We start from the raw sequence: 22,118 nt of genomic DNA, 5'->3' as shown, positions 1-22,118 counted from the left end.
GAAAAAAAAAACTTAATATACTAATTGCAAACGTGTACTTCTATAAACATTATTTCCCAGATAAGGGGATTAAGGCGGCATTCCTATAATCTAGTTTTCTCTAAAATAGGTATTTCATAAGATGTAGGTTAAAATTTCTGTAAATATGAACATAGATCAATGTGTTATTTTTAGGAAAACGCCGAAGGGTTTCATTTGAATTTTGATATAACTGGTGTTATGTCAGAAAACATGGATTCTAGTTTAGTTTTAGAAAATACATAGCTTTCGCTTTTTTCTAATTCTTGAAAAATTCTAAGAAGAAAATGTAGTTAGTCAAATTGCAGAATGTCTTGAGAGTGTTATAATACACATATAATTATCTGTATTATAATACATTCTTTAAGACTTCAAACAATTTGCGCTCATAAGTTTGTGAATTTTATTTCTGCAACACAAAGATTTCTCTTCGTGCGAAAAAAAAACAATTCTATCCTTGAGAATAATGCAAAAATTAATTTTACATACCTAGCCATGATTCCTCCTCTCGTCACAGACAAGCCTAAAGAATAAGAAATTAATATTTACAATAAAGTAACCCGATACTATGCCTAATATAAATATCTGCCTTTATTTCGAAGCCAGGTTATATACAGAAATCTGTTTCCTAATAGGACAGGAATGTTTTCACTAGTTAATTATGTGTTATCTTATTACCTTATCTAAATAATCTTGATTATCACTGGTAATCTGCAATAGTTGAGTAATCACGTCCATAACATTCGGTACAAGTTATCAAGCATTGAGTAAAAGCCCTTTAAGAGTTTCTTTCTTTTACGATGTCCCTTGGGAGTTATCATGTTTTAAGGATTCAAATTCCCCCAAGTAAGCTTAAGAAATAGAAAATAGATAAGAATATTAGATAACTCGAGTGGGAATTAGCTATTTTATTAATAACTACTTAACTTTAAAATATTTGTTAAGTTATACAAATGTAAGATCTGAAAATATAAAACAAAAAGTTTCGTCGTTAATAGGATTATTACATTGTTATGAATGTCAGAGAAACGTTGGCAAATGTATGTACAAAAAAAAGGAATGAATAAACTGATAACAGAAAATAGAGGGTATTAATATGTCCCACAAAATAATATGAAATACATAAACTTGGTCATATTGAGTGAAATCCAATTAAAGGGAAACCAAGTATGGTGCACAAAGTCCATTATTGTTTGTACAATTGCAGTACCTTCTATGTTTAAGTAGTTTTTATGAACTCCTGAAAAAGGTACTGTCCAAGCATTAAATGTATTTTACACATTGGACTAATTCATCTCTCATCGATTACTTTTTCTTTTATATAAATTTTTCCTCATGTAAACAATATACATATAAAAGGATTGAATAGTACTAGCAACAAACAAATAAATCGGCCATACAAAGACGGTGAAGGAGTAATCACCTAGTGGTGACTCTCCACATAAGTAAGATTCAGTGAATACTAGTTCTCTGTTGACATTTTTTATATTTAACCTGTACGTTTCGATGTTTAAGGCCATTTCAGTTCAGAAGTTCATCTAAATCTACACCAGTATATTTGGACTGTGCACCGACTAAGATTCAAATTTGGAAACTGATTCATTATATAAAGTTGATAATCATATTTATAAGATCACAAATTGTCCGCTATAATAAGTAGGGTGAATTGTCCAAAGCAAGCAAATGCTAGGGCTGACATCAAGTCCAGAAGGCATCACAGAAATTTCCCAAAACCGGATTGACAATGATCTAATAACCATATATGATGCAACACATCAGCAGCTGATATTTGACCCGCAAAAAAGATTTCGGTATGAAATAAAAATTTAAAATAAATAAATATATTTAATCGACCTGGTAGGACTTTTCTTCATGGAATGAAAGAAGATAAATAATCAGGAAGCTTCAAATTTAAAATTACTCATCTTTGATGTGAGATGAATGAGTAAAAAAAAAAAAAGATTAAGTAAGATGGTTCAAAAACTTTGAAATTTGTGTAGTTTTCATCTAAATCTACATTGCGGTTCATTTGGACGGTACACCGACTCAGTTGCAAGTGTAGATGCAGATTAGTTGCGTAAGATTAGTTTTGAGGATCTGATAAAATAGTTTACAATTAAAAAAAAAAGTTGGAGAAATCTTTTGAAACATAAAGTGGAAGTGTACTAAAACAAACATTATTTTCTCTCACTAAGTTGTGCTTAATTTTGTCAAAATTAAATGACATTAAATGATTTATAATAGTTGATATATTTAAAATTATTAATGCTCAAGACTTCTACAGTTGCTAATGTTCTTTATCTATAATCGAGTGAGAGATTAGTTTGGAAGTTTGAAACATAATTTATAGGTCAATAACAAGAGAGAAGGAGATTGTATTTGGGTGATGCTGACAGGTCGCACTTCAATCAATAGGGTTGATATTAACATTTTTAGAATGATCTATTGCAAGAATCAACTAAGAATACAAATTTCCAGAAAGGAGATCGTTTTGAGTAGCTGAAATAATTTGGAATCTTTCTCTATTGAAACAGCACGTATTTCGAATGTTCCTAACTTTACAGTATCTAAGTGATCTTATAAAATACATATTCTTAAAAAAAAAATTTTTTTGTCAACAATGTTGCTTTCAAGATTAGAACTAGTTCTTGATCAGACCTTGATGAGATAGTATTTAGTAAAAGACTTTTAAGTTTCCCGAAAACGAATATTATTTTGAACACAGAACCAACTTTCTCTTACAGCAATAACATCTGTTATTATTGAAAAAATAAAGAAATTGCTTCTAAAAAAACAAAAATTACAGTACGATTGATTTGAGTAAATTAGTCTAGCAGAGCGCTCTTACTTCTTCAACTCATATAATATAAGTTTCAAGTGACAAAATACTAATTGAACATAAATGATTAATTTTTATTAAGAACTTTCTTGCATAAATAAATTATTCATTTTATTAGAACATTTGATTGCTTTTAATATACTAAGTTATGTTATGAATACAGTGAAACGAAAGCTGTTCGTATACTTTCAAAATAAATGAAAATAGAAATTATGAATTAGATGACGTACTTAATGAACTTAATTGAACCATAATCTAATTACCAGATCTATTCTCAGCATTCATTCAGTTTTTAGCTGGGTCAGTAATTAGTGTGCAGGATATATGTACATATGACAAACTTGCAACCCAATTCTCATTCTACTACTATCATTTTTGATAATTGATTCCTGATGTTTGATAATTGATCCCCGTCATTTTAATGTTTACTACTTGATCCCAGAAATAAAATTGCTTGTTATAATAACTAGAATGACTGTGAAGATGACGTATATGGATTGAAAACCGCCTTAAAAATATGAAGATGAAAAATGAAACCTTACATAGAGTATTTTAATTTTTTTTTTTTTTTTTTTATAGATACTAAAGAACTAATTAAATCAGAAAGAATCTTTTAAAATCACGAGGTGCCACAGAAACAATCTTGCTTTCGTACGGTACATAGAGCTCCTTACTTTTTTCTTTTTCTGTTGTTACCGTAGAACTAGATTGATAACAACAGTAAATAGAGTGTACGGAGATACAACGAACTGAAATAGACTCTTTGGACGGTCAACTTGATCAAATTTCGAAAAGAAAGTAACGGTCCGAATCTGTTAACTACTTTGTACTGAAGTTCTATTTTTCAAAGTTTTACTTTAAGGCAGGTTCACCTTTGATTTAAATTTTTATTAAATAAAACAATAATTATCTCTGTTTTAACTCAAATTAATGATAAAATGGAATATAGATAAAACAATAGCCACAGCAAAATGGACAACTCGTGAAACTAAAAAATAAATAAATAAATCATAAAATACGAAATAGGTCTATTATTAAATAGTTTTCACCTAATCTAATCTACAGATATTTATACAGATAAGTTGTTAGCAGATAAGTTATAAGGAATTAGCTTAGGAACATCTTGGTAAATTGGTTGTCATTAAATTGACAAGTTGTGGAAAACTCATTATGTAATTGTCTTTGGTAAGCCATAAATCATCGGCTCCAATTTCAGTCAGATAAGAACGGAAATTAGTTGCCAAGTTGTTGGATATATTCTCTTTGTTACCTACCTCAAATCCTGGGAAGATGAATTTCTGGTAAAGCAAGCATTTTGTGCAAAAAAGACGAGTGTACATATTTTTCGGCAAATATGGGCATCAAATGCTTTGTAAAACTAACTGGACTCTTGCTTATAATTAAAATTCTAACAAGCTCTTTGAATCGTTTAATAAGTTCAACCATTTTTAATTCACTAATCATCGTTCTGTTTTTATTTAAAATCCATGTTGAGAGAGATGGATTCACTACCATACACTGTGTAATTTACAGCTATATACGAACTAACTAAAAAAAGTTAGAATAAACATATAAAAACTCTGGTTTGAACACTCAAACGACATACAAAAAGCTTTAATTTATACAGATGACAGAGTTGGACCAGCAGCTTGGTGAACTTCAGAAACATTACCTCTAATCGAACAGATAAGGAACCTAAGAGGATTTTTCTTTGGCACGAGCACAAATAGGTTCACAAAGTAATGAAACTGCTGCCTATGTATTGGCTAAACAGGCTTATCTGAAAGCGTCATACAGAAAAGTTTTTCCAATATATATATTCAGGCTCAGGAGATTCTTTAAACACTGTAAGAGAGCATTTTTTGCTAAGGCATTTTTCAATTGTACAGGAAGTCTGAAAACTAGCATGCTCCTCAAAACGACCTGCATAACCATAGCTGGCCATGAGTAGTACTAATTGATCACAATAGATTTGACTCTTCATGATCACATCACTCTTCCCTCGATTTGATTCAGTTCAATCCTTGTCAAGCGTTGAATTTCAAGGCCAGTAAACGATTTCATTTGTTGGTGCTTAAAAAACTGTGGAATAATTTTACTCATTTTTAAAAGAAAAATTAATTTACACATAGACATTCAAAAGCACAGAAAAAAAATCAACAAAAGGAATCTCCGCATCTCCAACATTAATGCCCTCATCTGCCTTCTTAAGAAAATATAATAAAACAAAGAAGCTTACAACAATTAGTTAATAATGATAATAAATTGAAGAAAATTATTCGAATAGATTGAATAATGTAAACTCAAGGCTTCACCTTGTAGGATACCTTGGATGATGTCTATCGTATAAAATTGTTCAAACATTTCACAGAAAGAAATAAAGACTTTGAACATCTGGATCGGCTTCGGTTAGATCAAGATTAAAGAATTAGTTCCTTAGAAAGTTTTTGTGATAAAATTTAGGCTCGAGAAAGGGTGACAAACATAACTAATTAATATGATTAATAATAAATAATTAAAGAACCTGAACAAAAAGTAGTTTATTGTTTTTCCTACTTTACTCTTTCAATTTTATCTCTGGAGAAAATGCTGATATGCAAATTGAATTCATCGTAATATTTGTTCAGACTGTGATGTTCATGGGCTACACTTCGTGTATGGTAAACAAACTTTCCATAAGGTGAAATAAAACAAAATTTATCATAATGGCGAGTAATTAGTTTGACGTTATGTATTTATTTTTAGCTAATACTAATGTAATTTAGGATCATAGATCTCTACAAAGAGAAAGGAAGTTATTAATGCATCTACCAAACGCAGTGATATATTTTTTTCTTTTTTTAAATGCAAACGTAGTAGGGATATGTATTTGGATGCGTGACATGAAGGAGTCTATGTCTGGTCATTAGATTAGTAAGTTGTAATCTATCCATTGGTGTGATGAAAGTGATTCGACATTGATAATTCGTTCCATGTCAGAGATCGAAATGTATGCGTTGTAAAAACATTAATTTAGGTATGAGAGGCTCTCATTATGATAGGGAGTAGCATTTTCATTGTGCTTCTATTATGTAATACCGTTTTCACAAATATTGTGGACAGTTCAGGTAAGAATGTTATTTTATTTCTGTTATTTCTTCTTTTTTTTTAGCTTTAAAACAGATCATAGAATTCAATACATGTGCATAAATATTTATTTTTAAGCTTGGTGGAGAACTTAAATTAATCTGAATAGCATAACCACTTAAATGCATTGGGGTACATTTGATACCACTTCTATTTCTAGCATATCATTTGTTTTTCATGACCATTGAGGGTAAAAAAAAATTATCAAAAATGTATTACTTCAGTTTCAGTTGACATCTATTACAAAATTAAGCTTTAAGCAAACACAATAATTTTTCTTATTAAACAAGGATAATTTCTGAATTGAAGAAAAGAAGCATCTAAAAGGCCCAACAGCGGTACACTTACCAAAAAAATCAATAGTTTGGTAGCATTAATTTTTAGTTAAACTAGACACGAGACTAACCTGGACTTCTAATCTACTAATCTGGACCTGTGGGTCAGATGTGGCTGGCAGGCTGAAAATGAATTCTTTAATTTATATTTTATAAAATTTGTATTGCCCCTTATATATTTGACTCTTTCGAAAAAAAATAATAATCGGGTTATGATTATACAATGGCCAGGACGGCGGGTCTACATCTTTAAAACGGGTCTGTCCGTGTAAAAAATAAAAGGTCGTATGATAATCAGCCTGCCTTTAAGGAGTCTGATTAAAAACTAAAATTGCGCTAAACATTGCGACGGGCAGCTTTAGAATGCACAATGCCCTTTAAGGACAACATGTGAAAATGGAATAAAACAAATAAGAAATGTAAAAATTAACATGGTCATTAAAGACGTAATTTATTTAATAAAAAACGTAATTCATTATCAGTGAATTTTTGGTGCTTTTCTGCTTTCTGAATTGTTAGTTGTGGAGTTGAACGCGCCTTCTTAACGCAATACTTCTTGAGACTACTTTGTTTTTCCCTATTATGGAGGAAAAAAAAACACATTTTGTTCTAGACTTTTTGAAAATTCCCTTAAAATTTTACTCCAGATTTGATTTCTGTATTAAGCAGTTTAACTTTCAAGTTTTCAATGATAACAAAAATTAATTTAGATGAAAAAAGTGGAGATTATTTCCTGAAAGTTTATTATTATTATAGTTATTCTTCCGAGTCATCCCCCTTAGTTCCTTGATCAACAGTGGACAGTCGACCGTCGAATGCAGAAATTAGCATTTCTGTTAATTATCTGGTTAATAGCAGCATCTGTATGCATTTATAATTTGCTAAGTATTTAGCTATCCATCTGTACTGAAGATTTTAAATTGACTTTTGGCAATTTCTGATGAACACTATAGGGTTTTTTTTTTAAAATCTGTCAAAAACTCAGTGCTCCGTATTTATTACATCCGTTCATTACCATTTATTTTATTTCTATTATTTATTTATTCATTTATTATTTTTAAGACTTGGTAAGATTAATCAAATGAAAAATATAACGAAATTTTATTTAATCCAAACTCATATCTTAAAAGAATGTAGTAATTTATCAGGTAATTTTTAAAAATGTAATTTAATAACTAGGATGAGCAAAGTTAAGCAAAAATAGATTTCCTAAATTTATTGAAGATTGATTTTAATTAATATAAAAAATAATAAATAAAAGATCTTATCTTATGTCAAGGTTTTTGGGGTAAATGTCCTTAACAGTATAAATTATCTTGTTTACATTTTAAAGAAAACAAAAATAACCGGAAGTATTGCTTATCTGAAGGACCTCCGCCTGACAAGGGTATGCAGTCTGTGCTAAATTACAATCAATTAAAGACTGGACTGCAACTAAGTTTCATTGAAAACTAGAATGTAATTCTCCACAGAATTAAATCTTAATCGCAATGAATTAGCTAAATTGCAGTAGTGAACAGTCAACATCTCATAAACAAGTGTAAGAGCGCACTCAACGCTCAAAAGATCCAAGTACAAGATTTTTAAACTTAAATTTTTTACTGATTTTTAATTGGATTCAATACTTTGCAAAATCGCTGTAAACAGAACTGTACTTAAAAAAGAAATCTAGGTGCCACGACATACGAGCGATTAGAGGCATAGCCCGCAAAGCTAAGTATAGGGTTCAGGGATCGATTCCCGGGGTAGGCCTTATATAAACCATCAAATAAAATCCGAGAATTTCATATAAAGTATATTTGATAGTTGCCACCACCATCGACACCTAATTAGGTAGCTGGACGTCATTACTTTACTTTTTATAGAGAAAACTGAATATCAGCTCCTCAAAAAAAAAAACCTCAAGTATCTTATAATGATAATATTTTTTCAACTAAAAATGACAGAAATACATTTATGCTAATAAAAACTCTTGTTGGGGATCTCCTATTTGTATCTACACCAAATATCAAATATGAATTTTCTGGTTTTGAGATATGCTGGTAGATACATAGGTCGATAAGATACATGCATTCATTAGGGCTGATTTATAAAAAACATTTTTATGTTTTTATCTGACCTTCAAATTTGTATTTATGATGAAACCTCATAATTACAATTCCTCATCCTAACAAATGGTTAAGAGAAACTAAAAGGCTATAAGGATGTTTCATGGCGTATTAAAAAACTTGGCGGTATGTAGCAAAGATGTAATGAAGACTAGCATGTTTAATAAACGGGATATTTGCACAGAAGTTACATTTGAATCGATCTTAAAATGTCAAAATATATATGTATATTTACATGTATTTAGTTTGTCCAATATTTAATAACCTAATTTTCATTGTTTTAAATTATAGTCTCGGTAACAGAGAACTTATCGAGGTTCCCTTAACCCGCAACCATTTTTTAGGTTTTTTTACTGGATTCGGGTGACTAAACATGGGTTTCTTCTGCTATACGTATAGAACAAAAATAAACTGAATATGACTCACTTTTCCAGTCTATCGGGTTTCATTTAATATCTTTTTGTTATTTTCATTGATGAAACTTTTCTCAAGGAATTATTATTTTAATGAGGTTCTGAGGGAGTTGCAAGTTACGCTTCTATTGGCAGAATTATTTCTTTTTTCTATGAACATGTACAATATTGAAGTCAATCAGGAAAAGCAGTACCTGTATGGTTAGTGCAATGACGTCTACGCGTTGATCTTACGCGTCTTACGCGTAGGTTTTAAGACCTGTCTGCCCTTAGATTTTTTTCTAAATTTCTTTTTAATATAATGTCAAAATTTTAAGGGATTTTAATCAGGAAATTTGAAGTAGAATTATAGTTTTTTTATCAACTTTTCTATTGGGAGGAAGGATCCTGTTCCCTACACTTGCATACAAAGAAGCTCACTGTTTTAGTCCTTTCTGAAGGTCTACTAGATAATGCCTCACCTCTTTACAAGGTTCAAGGTTTTCCATCTTTTTACGTCATGATCTCCGCTCTCAACTTGTCAGAGATCTTAAAGCAGCAACACGTCGATTAGCCGGCAAACAAGTAGGCCATTTCTTCTTCTTGTTGGCAACCTGTATAGAGGTTCTAGGTTAATCAACCACACTAAATGAATAAAAGTGGCTTATTGGAACAACCTCTTCTAGTGGCCTTTTTATAAAGTGTATATTTCCTCACTAGTTGTCTTTCCTTATTATTTCCTCTGGCCGACAAGTTCTAGAGGGTTATAAAGCAAACTAACGATTGCAATGCTATCTGACATGGTGTGAAGGACATTTCCTTTCCTCCTGTTTTAATCTCCACCTGCGGTCAAACCAACAAGGAGACTTTTTTTGGATATCTCGTGCTCCATAATACACATAAGGCTAGATTAAATCGACTTGGATTTAACTCGCTCCTAGTTACCGGTGGAAATAAGAAGGTGTGCTATTGCCTTCACCAGCAGAGACAAGAGGGATGAACTTTGCCCCAAGTAACTCCTCTCCGGATCAAAAGTTCTGGGAGGCATAGAAGTAAAGGAAGGCCGATCAGCTGTTCTTCGCTAATGGGCCAAGTACGAGTATTTCCATTCCCAACATAGAATCCTGGTGACATCCCTTTTGCCGCTGCTCAATGGAATTTTTTATGGCACCTTAAAAGTTGTACAGAAAAGAAATGAATGTTGGTATTGGCGCTTCTGTTCGTTTGTTTATACTTTATTAATGCTCGTTCAAACCGTATCATATATAGGATTCTTGACGAGCTTAATATCGAATCATTTTAAAATTGAAAAAGAGGTTTATAATTAATTGGTTATTCAATTAACTGCTTGATATTCTTCAAAGCAGATAATCTCAAAAGTTTTTTTCGTTTTGTACTTTTATTGTAACAAAATGCCACCAGCCACATGATAAAGTGAGCCTTAATGAAAAAAATAAAAACAAAATAAATAAAACGAATCTTCAAAACATAAAAAAGAAATGAAGATTATAAGTAAAAAAAAATTCTGTAAGAAGAATAAAAAATTTCAAACTAATTCAAAGATGAATACAACTGGAACAGGAAGATTCTGAACAATAAATATCAATATAGTTTAATTGGCCACAACTGTTTTGGTTACATAACTTGCAATCAGTAATCGTAACTGTTATATTTGGATTGTAAAGTTTCTCTTAAATTGGACTAATGAACTAATTCAAACAGTATCAGTAATTCATGTGTTATCTCGAGTCGAATAGTATGTATGATTCAACAAATAATTTAATTTGTTACATCCGCGTGAGATTTGAAACTCTTTTTGTACCTCCGTCTTACACCTTGTCATAGAAAGTAATAGTGCAATAGTGCAGATTTTCGCTTTTTTATTTTCACCGAAAGTTTATGTTTTGAGTTAAGATATATTAATCGGCTTCATTGTGTTTGATGTATAACAACAGTCAGTGAAAAGCCATCAGAATATCAAGAAAAAAAAAAAACAAAAGTGGAAAATAATTCTAATTTGATATTTCGTTTATCTGTAATCATTTGTAAGATTATAGGTAACTAACTGGCCATGAGGTTTTGATTGAGATCAGTCCATTAGAAATACAACTTTTTTTTGAAAAGATTTTCCAATTTTTTTTATAATGGTTTCATTTTCTTGAAACAAAGTTCACTGATGATTGAAACATAATCCCAGCGTACGTTATTAGAGTACTTTTGGGCAGAAAGTTTGTTTTCTCTAAAAATTCATTTTAGTGTAATATATGCGGATCAAGTTAATCATCATCTACCCGCTGATTTTGATTTATTCAACACCAGCATGATTGAATTGAAACGTTTTTTAAATAACTGATTTTACTATGATTAGTACTAAGGAAAACTACATACCAATTAATTGTGGTATCATTAAAATTTATTAATTAAGTAAAGTATATCTATTTTTATAGTATACATTTTAAAGTATATATTTTAAAGCATATCTACTAAGTAAAGTATGTCTATATTTTATTTCTATTTCAATATATGTACATTTTCTATATTCTATATCAAAATAAATAAAACGAATCTGCAAAACATAAAAAAGAAATGAAGATTATAAGTAAGAAAAAGTATATGTATATTCTATAAATTATTATATAATAATAATAATAATAATAATAATAATAATAATAATAATGATTTTATTTGTATTTGGGAAGACCCACACAAAATGGAGTTTGGTTCTCCTGAATAAAACAATACAATTAGAGTGTATAATCTGACAGAGAGAGAGAGAGAGAGAGAGAAAGAAGAAAAAACAAACAAAACACAAAAAATAATAATACAAAAAGTAAAAGATAAAAAACATCAAAAAGGAAAATAAAAGAAATATAAATCTTCCAACAAAAGAACATTAACTAATACATTAAGAATAGATATAAATATCTAAAATAATATGAAACTAACAGTTTATATAAACCAATAATAAATAAAAAATTACCCTTGTTTAAACTTTTGTAAATAATTACATATAACTAATAATAACAGTAATAATAATAAAAAACATCTCACAAACTATCAGAAAAATCTCTGAATTTCAAAGCTGAAGTCACAAAATAAAATAAATTATCCATTTGTTTTAAATCATTTATAACAAGTAAATTTTGTAAATTTTCTTCTTTTTCCAAATTAGATTTCAAATATGTGTCTAAATACTTTTTTCTTATGTTTTTAAATGTAGGGCAAGCTAATAGAAAATGAAAAACATTACAAGGCTCCTTTAAATTACATAGATCACATATAATCTCATCATTAAAACTGTAACTGTGATTTCTAAAATATAATTTTGCATTTAAAGGGTTAGCTAGCCTTAACTGGCTTATCACTCTATGTTTTATTATTGGAGATCTGATCTCTAAGTAATATTCTCTAAAACCTAGATTGCTTATATGTTTATATAACGGATTACTGTTTGAATTGAATAAAGAGTTGATATCTATTGAAATATTATTATTTTTAACTTTCTCTGAGATGCTAGAAATTTCTTTTTCAATTAAATCTACATTGGTCATGTGAAGAATGTTTTCAGCTCCAATTGGTATTAGTTTTGATTTAAATTGTGAAAACCAATTAAATTGTATTTTATTTGTAGGCGCAGAGTCCAATTCAACCAATTTTTGCAAACACATTCTAGGCAGTCTATCATCTTCCATCTTTTTCACTTTAATAAACCAATTACACATTCTCTTAATAACCAAATTTTCAAGGTGATCAACGCCTGTTTCTAAACGAACCAAATAGTTGGCAGTATTACGGGGCCAATTGAAAACTGTTTTAAAAAATTGCGTATATCAATTCTATTGCAGTATAATGGTGCCCAAATCTCAGATGAATAGAGTAAGGTCGAGCTAATTAGTGATCTAAAGAGTTCAAATTTTGTTTCCCAAGCGTCCGATTTGGATTTAATTAATATATCTCTAGCTTTGGCTGAAGCGATCTTTGACTTTTTAATAAACTCTTCTACTGCCACCGAAAAAACCCCTGAAGATGAAAAAGTAACACCTAGATAATTGAATCTATTGCAAATTTCAATTTTTTCATTATTATAATAAAAAGCTAGTGATTCCTTAATCCTACCGCCTCTTCTAAATGGTACAATTTTAGTTTTAGAAATATTAACCGTAAGGGCATTATTAGAACAGTATTTTGATAAAAACTTTAATTTACTATTAATCCCAGACCAACTATAATCAATTAGAGCCAAATCGTCAGCGTATAGTAAAGCCGAAATATCTTTATCATTTTTAACTTGTATGCCTTTGCAGCCGCTATTTTGTAAAAAGAGAATTAGGTCACTAATATATAAAGAGAAAAGCAGGGGTGACAAGGAGTCTCCCTGAAGTACACCCTGTGTGACGTCTACCCTGTATTCTCCTGAGTGGTCTTTTAAAACTATTGTTGCCTTATTATATAAATCTATTAATGTGTTCAATACCCGACTACTCAAACCAATTTCATGCAATTTGGGCCATAGCTTATCATAAACCAAACTATCAAAAGCCCGCTGAAAATCGATAAATGCCACATAAACTGTCCTTTTCATTCGCAACCCAATATGTATGGCTGAAGACAAAATAAAGATATTATCTGTACAGCCCCTACCAGGACGGAAACCATTTTGTTCTTCCGGTATAACTTTACTATTGTTTGCCCAAACCATGATACGTGTAGATAATATTGAGGTGAATATCTTTAAAACGGTGTTAATTAGGGCAATACTCCGGTAGTTACCTGGGTCCCTCGGATCACCCTTTTTAAAAAGATGGAAGACAAAAATTTCAGCCCATTTATCCGGGACCTTTTCACAACTTAATACAGAATTATAAAGATTAAGCAGATAATGCTCCCAATCGGCCGGCATTATTTTAAAAAATTCATAACTTAAACCGTCAGTGCCAGGAGCTTTTCCTGATTTACAACAATTTAGAGCTGCCTGTAATTCCTCTAAAGAAATATCGCCATCTAGTGCTGAGACCCGTACATCAAACGGAAGACTATAAAATTTGGAATAATATTCCACAAAGTCATTTGTAGAAATAAAATCATTCAGTGGGTTTTTGCGCCTAAATTTATTAATCGCCAACCAAAAATCTTTTGTATTTCGCACATTACTAAGAGTATCCAAACATTCTGTATAATATATTTTTTTACTGAATTTAACTATAGATTTATAATTCTTCTTAACCTTTAAAAAATTAGAATATTCAGCATCAGAAAAATTCTGTTTTACTAAATTTCTATATGCAAATCTAACTTCCCTTTTTGCATTTTGGCATTTCTCATCAAACCAAACCTTATTTTTTAATTTTAGATTCCCTATAGGAATTCTCTTTTTTACTATCAAACCAGAAGCATAAGCGCAACCTTTGAAACAGCTCAATAAATTTTCATAAAGATAATTAACATCAGTAGAATTAAAATAAATATTATTAGTTAATAATAGTGAACATAAATAGTTCTGAACTTTGATTAAATTAAAATCAGAAATTTCTTTATCAATAAAACGATTAGTTTTAGTGCTATTTACATTAAGAGTATCACTATGACAATTTGACAAATACAATGCCACGGGAAGGTGATTAGTTAATTCCGGGAGTGGCACAACTTCGAAATAAGCGACCAAATCTAAAACTGGAGGAGAGATCCACACTGTATCTGCAATACTAGTACCTCTTGGAGTAAAATCTGTATACTTAGCCGGCGTGTCACTAATAGATCTACCATTTAATATAAAATAACCACTATCCTCCATAAAGTTAACAAGTTTCCGCCCTCTAACATTACAGACTTCATCCAGTGAATCTCTCTGCCCTGACAAACAGCTGCCCTCGAATATATCTTCCGATAATTGATTTAAATTCCCCACCCTGGCATTCCAATCACCTCCCACTATGACATAATCCGAATTTCCCCCGTTTTTTAAACCCAAATTTACATTTTCTAAAACTAGCAGACATTCATCAGTATCAGCACTAGGGGGCCAATAAATATTGCCAACTATAAATGAGACAGAGAGAGTTTTTACTCGAACAAACATACTCAAATTACTATTATGTATTTCCAGGCTATGAGGAAAAACATCCTCTTAACAAAGGTTATTAAACCTCCACTCGCTCTTCCTCTTAACCTACTCTTAATTGCTTTGGCCATATAAAATTTATAAGAACTTAACCAATTCGGGACAGAAAGCTTTTCTGTAAAGACAAAAGTTTCAGACAAACAAATTATATCGGCACTAGAAACTAAATCTACCACCTCAGAATCTAAATCAAAAATTCTCTTAAAACCATTTATATTCCAAAATAAGATCTTTAATAAACTCTTACCACTAACATCAAACGGTAATTCCTTTAATTGTCGCTTTGGGATAAAAAACGTTCCAAGGAGCCTTGTTGCAAATTTGTCTTCAAGCTCTTAACTTTCCTTTTCTTCGAGATCTTCTTACTAGTCCCAGTAGTGTCTGTTCCAGTATCATCAATATCATCCCCAGAGTAAGTCAATTGGGGAGTCTTATCTCCAACTTTTTCCAAAAATAATTGAAGGTCTTCAAAAGAACTTATAGATTCTATTAATGCACCATCCGTAACTCGAATAAAAATTCTACAATTTCTAAACCATACATATTTAAATCTGTGCTTAGCTTGAATCTGTTTGACTTCTTTAAACAGCTGTGCATAATATGGGGACAACAATTCTGAAATATATGTAAATAGGTTTTTTTTCTCGTTGAAGAAAAAATTTCAGAAGTTAACTGTAAATGCTTCAGCTTTTTCAACTTAAGAAATTCCACTTTATCCAAATTAGTCACAAACTTTACTATTACTGTGTAAAAATCTGAGTGTTTAGCCTTGACTCGGTAGCAGTGATCTATCATATTCTCTCTATAAGGGAAATCAATAACTTGGCAAATCTTCTTAAAAATCTGCAAACAATTATTCCCTGCTGATTCCGGAACATTTAAAGGTCGAACTCCATTATTGAAACGTAAATACTGAATATTCTGATTATAGTGAGATTTAAGAGATTGAATTTCACCTTTTAATTTCTCATTTTCATTTTTAAGAACCTTAATATCATTATTAAATACTTTAAAGTTTTCAATTAAATTTGTACTAATTTTATTAAATTCTTCTTTACAACTGATCATATTTATTTATTTATTTATTTATTGTTATAGTGGTCTTGTTTGCACATTAACCATTACTTTATATGAGGGCTGGAAAAAACCAACATATTGGCATGAACAATTACAGTTGGCTTCCAGCGCCTCAATTTACCAATATGTTGGTGGAAAAAAACCAGCCCTATCTTTTCCAATATTCAATTTGAGGAATAGCGCAGCCTCTTTCCCTTCCTTCTTCGTCATGCCAGCCACTCTTCTACTACATTCTGCGTCGTGGCTTCCATGAGATAAGGATATCTTGAGCGCTGCGTACTGACATTCCTTCCTAGAACAACACAATGGTCTCTGAATGTGACTTCGTTATTTGATGTGAGCTTAGAGTGGTGTAATTAGTAGTGTAGTTATGATAGTACTTGTTTGAGTAATTAAGAACTAAAATCGCAACTATGGAGTTTAGCTGCATCCTATATTTTTATTTTATTCTCTCTAATGAATTTGTAAATAATTCGTAGCGCATCAGGATTCATTATAGCTAAAATACTTTTAGCGCTACAGGGAAATCGTACATGTGTTGCCAATTCCTTTAGGAACTTGTCTCTATTTTTATTATATCTGCTGCATCTGAAGAGGAGGTGATCGATGTCCCCATCCTCCCCGCTATCGCAATCACATTTGGGACTATCTAATAACTTAATTTTATGCAGATGCGGATTTGTGAGATTATGGTTGAACCTCAGTCGCATTATTGTTGTGTAAAATTGCCTTTCCCCCTCCAGTACTTCTACAAACCATGGCTTGTTGGGAATCCTAGGCTGTAAATCAGCGTAATATTTACCCTTAATTTCTTTTTCCAGATCGTAGAGCTTTTGCCATGCGTCATAACAACGCTTTCTTAAAGCACCTTCGAAATCCGCTAAATTGAGCACTGGAGTATGTTCCCCTAATAAGATCGCTCTTTTTGCTAGCACGTCGACTTTCTCGTTATCAACTATCCCAGCATGCCCTTTCAGCCAAACCAGATGCAACCTACCCATTGCATTAATCAAATGACTTATAATTTCTATAATTATGGGATCAAAAACATCGCCCGGACGTTTTATTTTTTGGAGTGCACTTTTAGAATCACTAAGAATGACTATTATGTCATTACTTTGTATTTGTTCCGCCAGGATTACCGCATTCCAAATCGCTACGATTTCTGCGGTAAATATTGAGGCATTATTAGGGAGCTTGTATAGGCGAAAACTTCCCGTTTGCGGGCAAGCACAGCACAACCTACTCCCTGCTCCGATTTTGATCCGTCCGTAAATAGTAAATAAGGGTTGATTATGATTTCCCTCATGCGCGCTATAAAAGCTAGGTATGTTAAATCCCCCCATTCTTCTTTCACCTTATCATATAAATCTAAATGGACGTACGGAGATTCTTTACAAGATACTTCATAGTGAAGAGATCTGCGAGGAGACGCGTGCAACACCTCTAGGCCAGAGTATAATTTCTCCGTTACTCTAAACATTTCACACATTAATGGCGTTTTCTTTTTTAACCAAAACCTGTGTGAGCGAACCACTTCTGAGAGCTCTGAGACTCTCATCAAGGAAACTTCCTTAAACTTAATTAGCCTTTTGCTTAAGAACTTTCCCAACAATAATTCTCGACGTATCTGTAGAGGCATAATTTTAGCCTCCACCAGGAGAACATTTGTGGGAGTTGATCTCATAGCTCCCAGACAAATGCGTATTGCTTTGTACTGGACCTTGTCCAGCCCAGATAGTGAAGTTTGGCAGGCATCTCCGTAAATACCGCAACCATAATCTATTTTAGATAAAATTAAATTTCGGTAAAGCAGAAGGGCTATTTTTGGGTCGGTACCATATGTGACATGTGCAACATATCTAAGCACATTCAATGCTTTTTCACAACTTTGGATTATTCTCTTAATGTGAGGTCTCCAAGTTAATTTGTGGTCTACATAAAGTCCTAAGACCTTAACTATTGGCGATTGCGAAACTTTAAACGGCCCTAGCTGTATAGTGCCAGCAAGAATATTCTGACGCTTTCTACTAAACATGGTGACTGAGCTCTTATTTCCAGAAATGCGAAAACCCAAGTGGTTGCACCATGCATTGAGATCATGCAAGGCCTGTCCCATTATTTCTACCAAATTTTCTTCGGATTTTCCTCCAGTGTATACAGTGAAATCATCAGCAAACTGGACTATCCTGATTTCCGGAACGAGCCAGTCTCTCAAATCAGATGTATATATATTAAATAGCAAAGGGCTAAGCACGGCACCTTGGGGGAGACCAATGCCTGTTGTTCTGGGACCCGTTACCAAAACTCCCCTTCTAATAATTAATTGTCTTTGTTGTAACATATTAATTATATTTACTATTACCCTGCCAGGTACTTGCATTACCAACATTTTATCCTTTAGTATTGCGATATTTACGTTATCATATGCTTTATGAATATCTACGAAAGCCGCTAATAAGGGTTTGTTTTCCGTTCTATTTAAGTGCACTTCATTAACAAACGCTGCCAAACAATCTAATGTGCCACGGTGCCTTCTAAAACCCAGCTGATGTGGGGCCAGCTTATTATATTCCTCCACCCACCAATCCAACCTATGCTTTATCATCCGTTCATACGTTTTGCACACACAGGACGATAAAGCAATTGGCCGATACGACTGGTACGAGTTGGGATCTTTACCAGGCTTTAAGAGAGGAAATATTAAATGGGTTCTCCAACTTTCAATCATAGTTCCCCCAACCCACATTTCGTTCATAATTCTAAGAAGCGATAAAAGGGCCGGAAATGGAAGGTTTTGTAGCATTTGATAGTGAATACCGTCTTGGCCGGGCGATGTACTACCTCCTTTTTTTAGAGCATACTTCAATTCCCACAATTGGAATGGCAGATTCAAGTCCTCATCACCAATTGGGATATTTGATAGGTCGATAAACTGGCTAACATAGTCCGGAGTCAGAGATTTATGGAATTCTTCAACCCAATGGCCATCATCAGTGACTTCTACTTGGGGAGAGTAACCTTTTTTTAGACTTCGAATTCGCTTCCAAATGACGTTAGAGGGAGTTTGTCTATCTAAACTATTGCAAAATTCGTACCACATTATTCGTTTTTTTTCTTTGTACGTCCGACGACTGATTGCTAGTTTTCTGTTTAAATTGACGTAATTTTCCAAGGTGGGTGCTCTCTTATAGCTTTCGTAGGCTATTATTGACTCTTGCTTGACTCTATTGCAATCATCATCCCACCATGGCTTGATTGCTCGATTTGGGTTTAAATAAAGCCATTGTGGGAATCTAGGAATGGATCCTAAGGCCGCTGATCTTATTTCTTGAGTCAAATAATCATAAGTGCAGCTGGTGGATTCCGATGTACTGAATTTTAAATCCAGTACCATCCGATACTTTTCCCAATCCGCCTTACTGAGATTCCAACCTCCTGCCTTAGGGTGCCTAATGCGTGCACCAGAGGTTGCCTGCCGCCCATTAAATGACTTCACCAGAATTCCCAGGTGATCCGAACCCAAGGGCTCTTGTATTACTTCCCAACTGAGCTCAGACATCAGATCTGGAGAACATAAAGTTATGTCCACAGGTTGAGCTCGAGCCCCCGGTCGGGGAATCATAGTGGGTGACCCATCATTTAATGTACACAGATTGTACGAATCTATTAACTCTGCTAGAGCTCGTCCTTCTAGGTTTTCCCGATGTCCCCCCCACATTGGATGAAGCGCATTAAAGTCTCCACCAAGAATAAGAGGACCCGAAACCTGATTTAGTACATTACTCCATTCCTCTACTGAGGCTTTATGCCCAGGACGGCAGTAAGTGCCAAGGACCGTAATACTGACGCTCCTAAATAGGATTTTAGCCCCACATATCTGAACTCTGCCCCTTAATGGATTATTCAGCACTATTGGGTCGAAAGGCAATTTTTTACTGATAAATATGGCACTTCCACCATATCCATCCTCACGATCGTCTCTGACAACGTGATATCTTCGCAACTCTAATTTTAGGTTATACTTAAACCATGTTTCACTTAAGATGGCCACATCGACGCACCTCTCGCGCAGCAGGACATCAAGACTGTCCCTATTGGCTAAGTACGATCTTATATTTATTTGTAAAATTTTCATTAGGATTGAGAATGTTTTTGTGTGATTATCTTAGTTTTACAGCCTAAAGGCACTTTTGGAATATCCTTCATATGTTCAAGGTTATATGCTTTTGTTTTACTATTCTCATTTCTCTCCGAACTAGACCGCAGACTACTCCTTCGTTCTTTGGTGAGCATTCTCGCGTTACCCGCAGAATGCGCTCCTTTTGAAGGAGTAGCACTCTCAGTTTTTTCCCCTTTATAGAATTGGGATACAAGTAGTGCTAGGGATTTGGTAGTTTCACCAATATCTCCCTTACTCAGTGAATCGATCACTCCAATGATTACATCCACCACTGGGTGATCTACTGCGGCAAAAGTTTTTCGGATATCCTTGATACTGATTTTATCCTTGTCTTTTTTTTGGCTGACTTCTTCGATTTCCACAATAGGCCCATCAGGAACATCCCGATGTTCGCCCAAAATCGGCGTTTTCTTCTCTGACCGCCTCTTTTGTTTTCGTGGCCGTTGTTGTTTTATGGGGTGGAGTAAGGGATCTGGAAGGGGGGGAAATTCTTCCTCCGACAAGCACTCGAATCTGTTCCTTTTGGCTACCTCTACGAAGGTGGTACCTCCTAGATATGTAGTACCATATGTAACTTTTTCTTTAATCAATTTGTTTTCTTCTTTATATTTTGGACACGCCGCATCCGTAGCCAAATGATTACCTCGGCAGTGAATGCATTCCGTTTTGTTTATTTCACATTGTTCGATGCTATGAGCACCAGAACATTTACTGCACCTCGGTTGCCCTTTGCATTGTGAGCTGGAGTGCCCGTATCGAAGACAGTTGACGCACGGTCTTCTATTTGGTACATATGGTTCCACTTTAAACCTGGCACCATACATTGAAACGTATCTCGGTAAGCTCTGACTATCAAACGTCAGAAAGCAGGTCTCGAGTGGCCTGTTTTCTACCCTTCTGAATATTCTTTTTACATTAACTACTCGTATTTGACTTTGAATATTCTCCAAAATCTCTTGTTCAGATATTGAAGACTCCATCCCTTTTATGACACCTTTTGAAAAAATAAGGTGGTCCGGAATGTAGGCTTTCAATTTTTTTTTAAAAAAACAATTATTATTTGTCAAATAATTTGCTGCCTCGGGGGTACTTGTTTCAATTTTCATTCTATTCTTCCCAACTGACCTTATATCCAGGATATCATGGGAATGTTTATTATCCTCGGTGTAAATCCATTTGCCAAAAGTAACCCGATGGATACTTCCCAGGTTACCCTCATTTCCCTCAACAAAGATGAAGTAGGGACCTTTATCATTTGGCTTGAATTTATTTCCAGCCGGTAATTGTAATGTTTCTATGGCAACATGACCACTATTTTTCGTCATGTCGTCATTTTTACCCAATTTGGGAGCCCGAATTAGGTCCAAGGGGGTTCCCTCCCGAACCAGCGACCTTTTATTTGATTTGCCTGCATTAGGAATTACGCTAATGTTTTCTGTAGGCGAACTATTGGAGTTATTGCTACTGTCAGTATTACTATTATTAGTAGTATACTTATCCGCTTGGATGTAGGGTATCGGTGGTGGTCCTCTGTCATGTGGCAGCCCATCGCTACTCTCCTCCATTTTAGTTTTGCTGTTGGGTTTAGTCCTTTGTTATTGTAAAAATTTCAAGTGTAAAAAAACTCTTTTTTTGAGCGGAAAAACGAGAATTTTTTTTTAAAACAGCTCCTTAACCCCACAAAGTTCCTCATTCTAAATAATTTTAAAGTTAAAATTCTTTTCGTCCAACAAAAAACTACAAACTTTGTGGAGCTAAAAAGTGAAATTGTTGTCAAAATGTTTCCCTAGAAACGGCCCACAACTGATCATAAATGTTTTTTGATTTTCATCTATCTTGATAACTTCAGTTCGTAAGTCCTTCATTTGTTGTTCAAATGAGTCAAACTTAGACAATAACAAATTTACCAGATCTTGTCCCCC

At 33.1% G+C, this 22,118-nt stretch overlaps 1 protein-coding gene across 1 annotated transcript in view; it reads left to right on the top strand.

The window, feature by feature from the left end:
• Window positions 1-5,743: 5,743 nt before the first annotated feature.
• Window positions 5,744-22,118, top strand: part of LOC141455702 (uncharacterized) — a 43,629-nt gene continuing 27,254 nt past the window's right edge. The window contains exon 1 of the mRNA XM_074130977.1: window positions 5,744-5,964. Coding sequence (XP_073987078.1) covers window positions 5,892-5,964 — 73 coding nt within the window. The 5' untranslated portion in view covers window positions 5,744-5,891. The remainder of the gene's footprint in view (window positions 5,965-22,118) is intronic.

The sequence above is a fragment of the Rhodnius prolixus genome, unplaced genomic scaffold (assembly GCF_049639745.1).
Source record: "Rhodnius prolixus isolate KJV_2025 unplaced genomic scaffold, Rpr scaffold_1, whole genome shotgun sequence".
Classification (NCBI taxonomy): Eukaryota; Metazoa; Arthropoda; class Insecta; order Hemiptera; family Reduviidae; genus Rhodnius; species Rhodnius prolixus.
The sequence above is the reverse complement of the archived record's forward strand: the minus strand, read 5'-3'. Positions and strand labels throughout refer to the sequence as shown.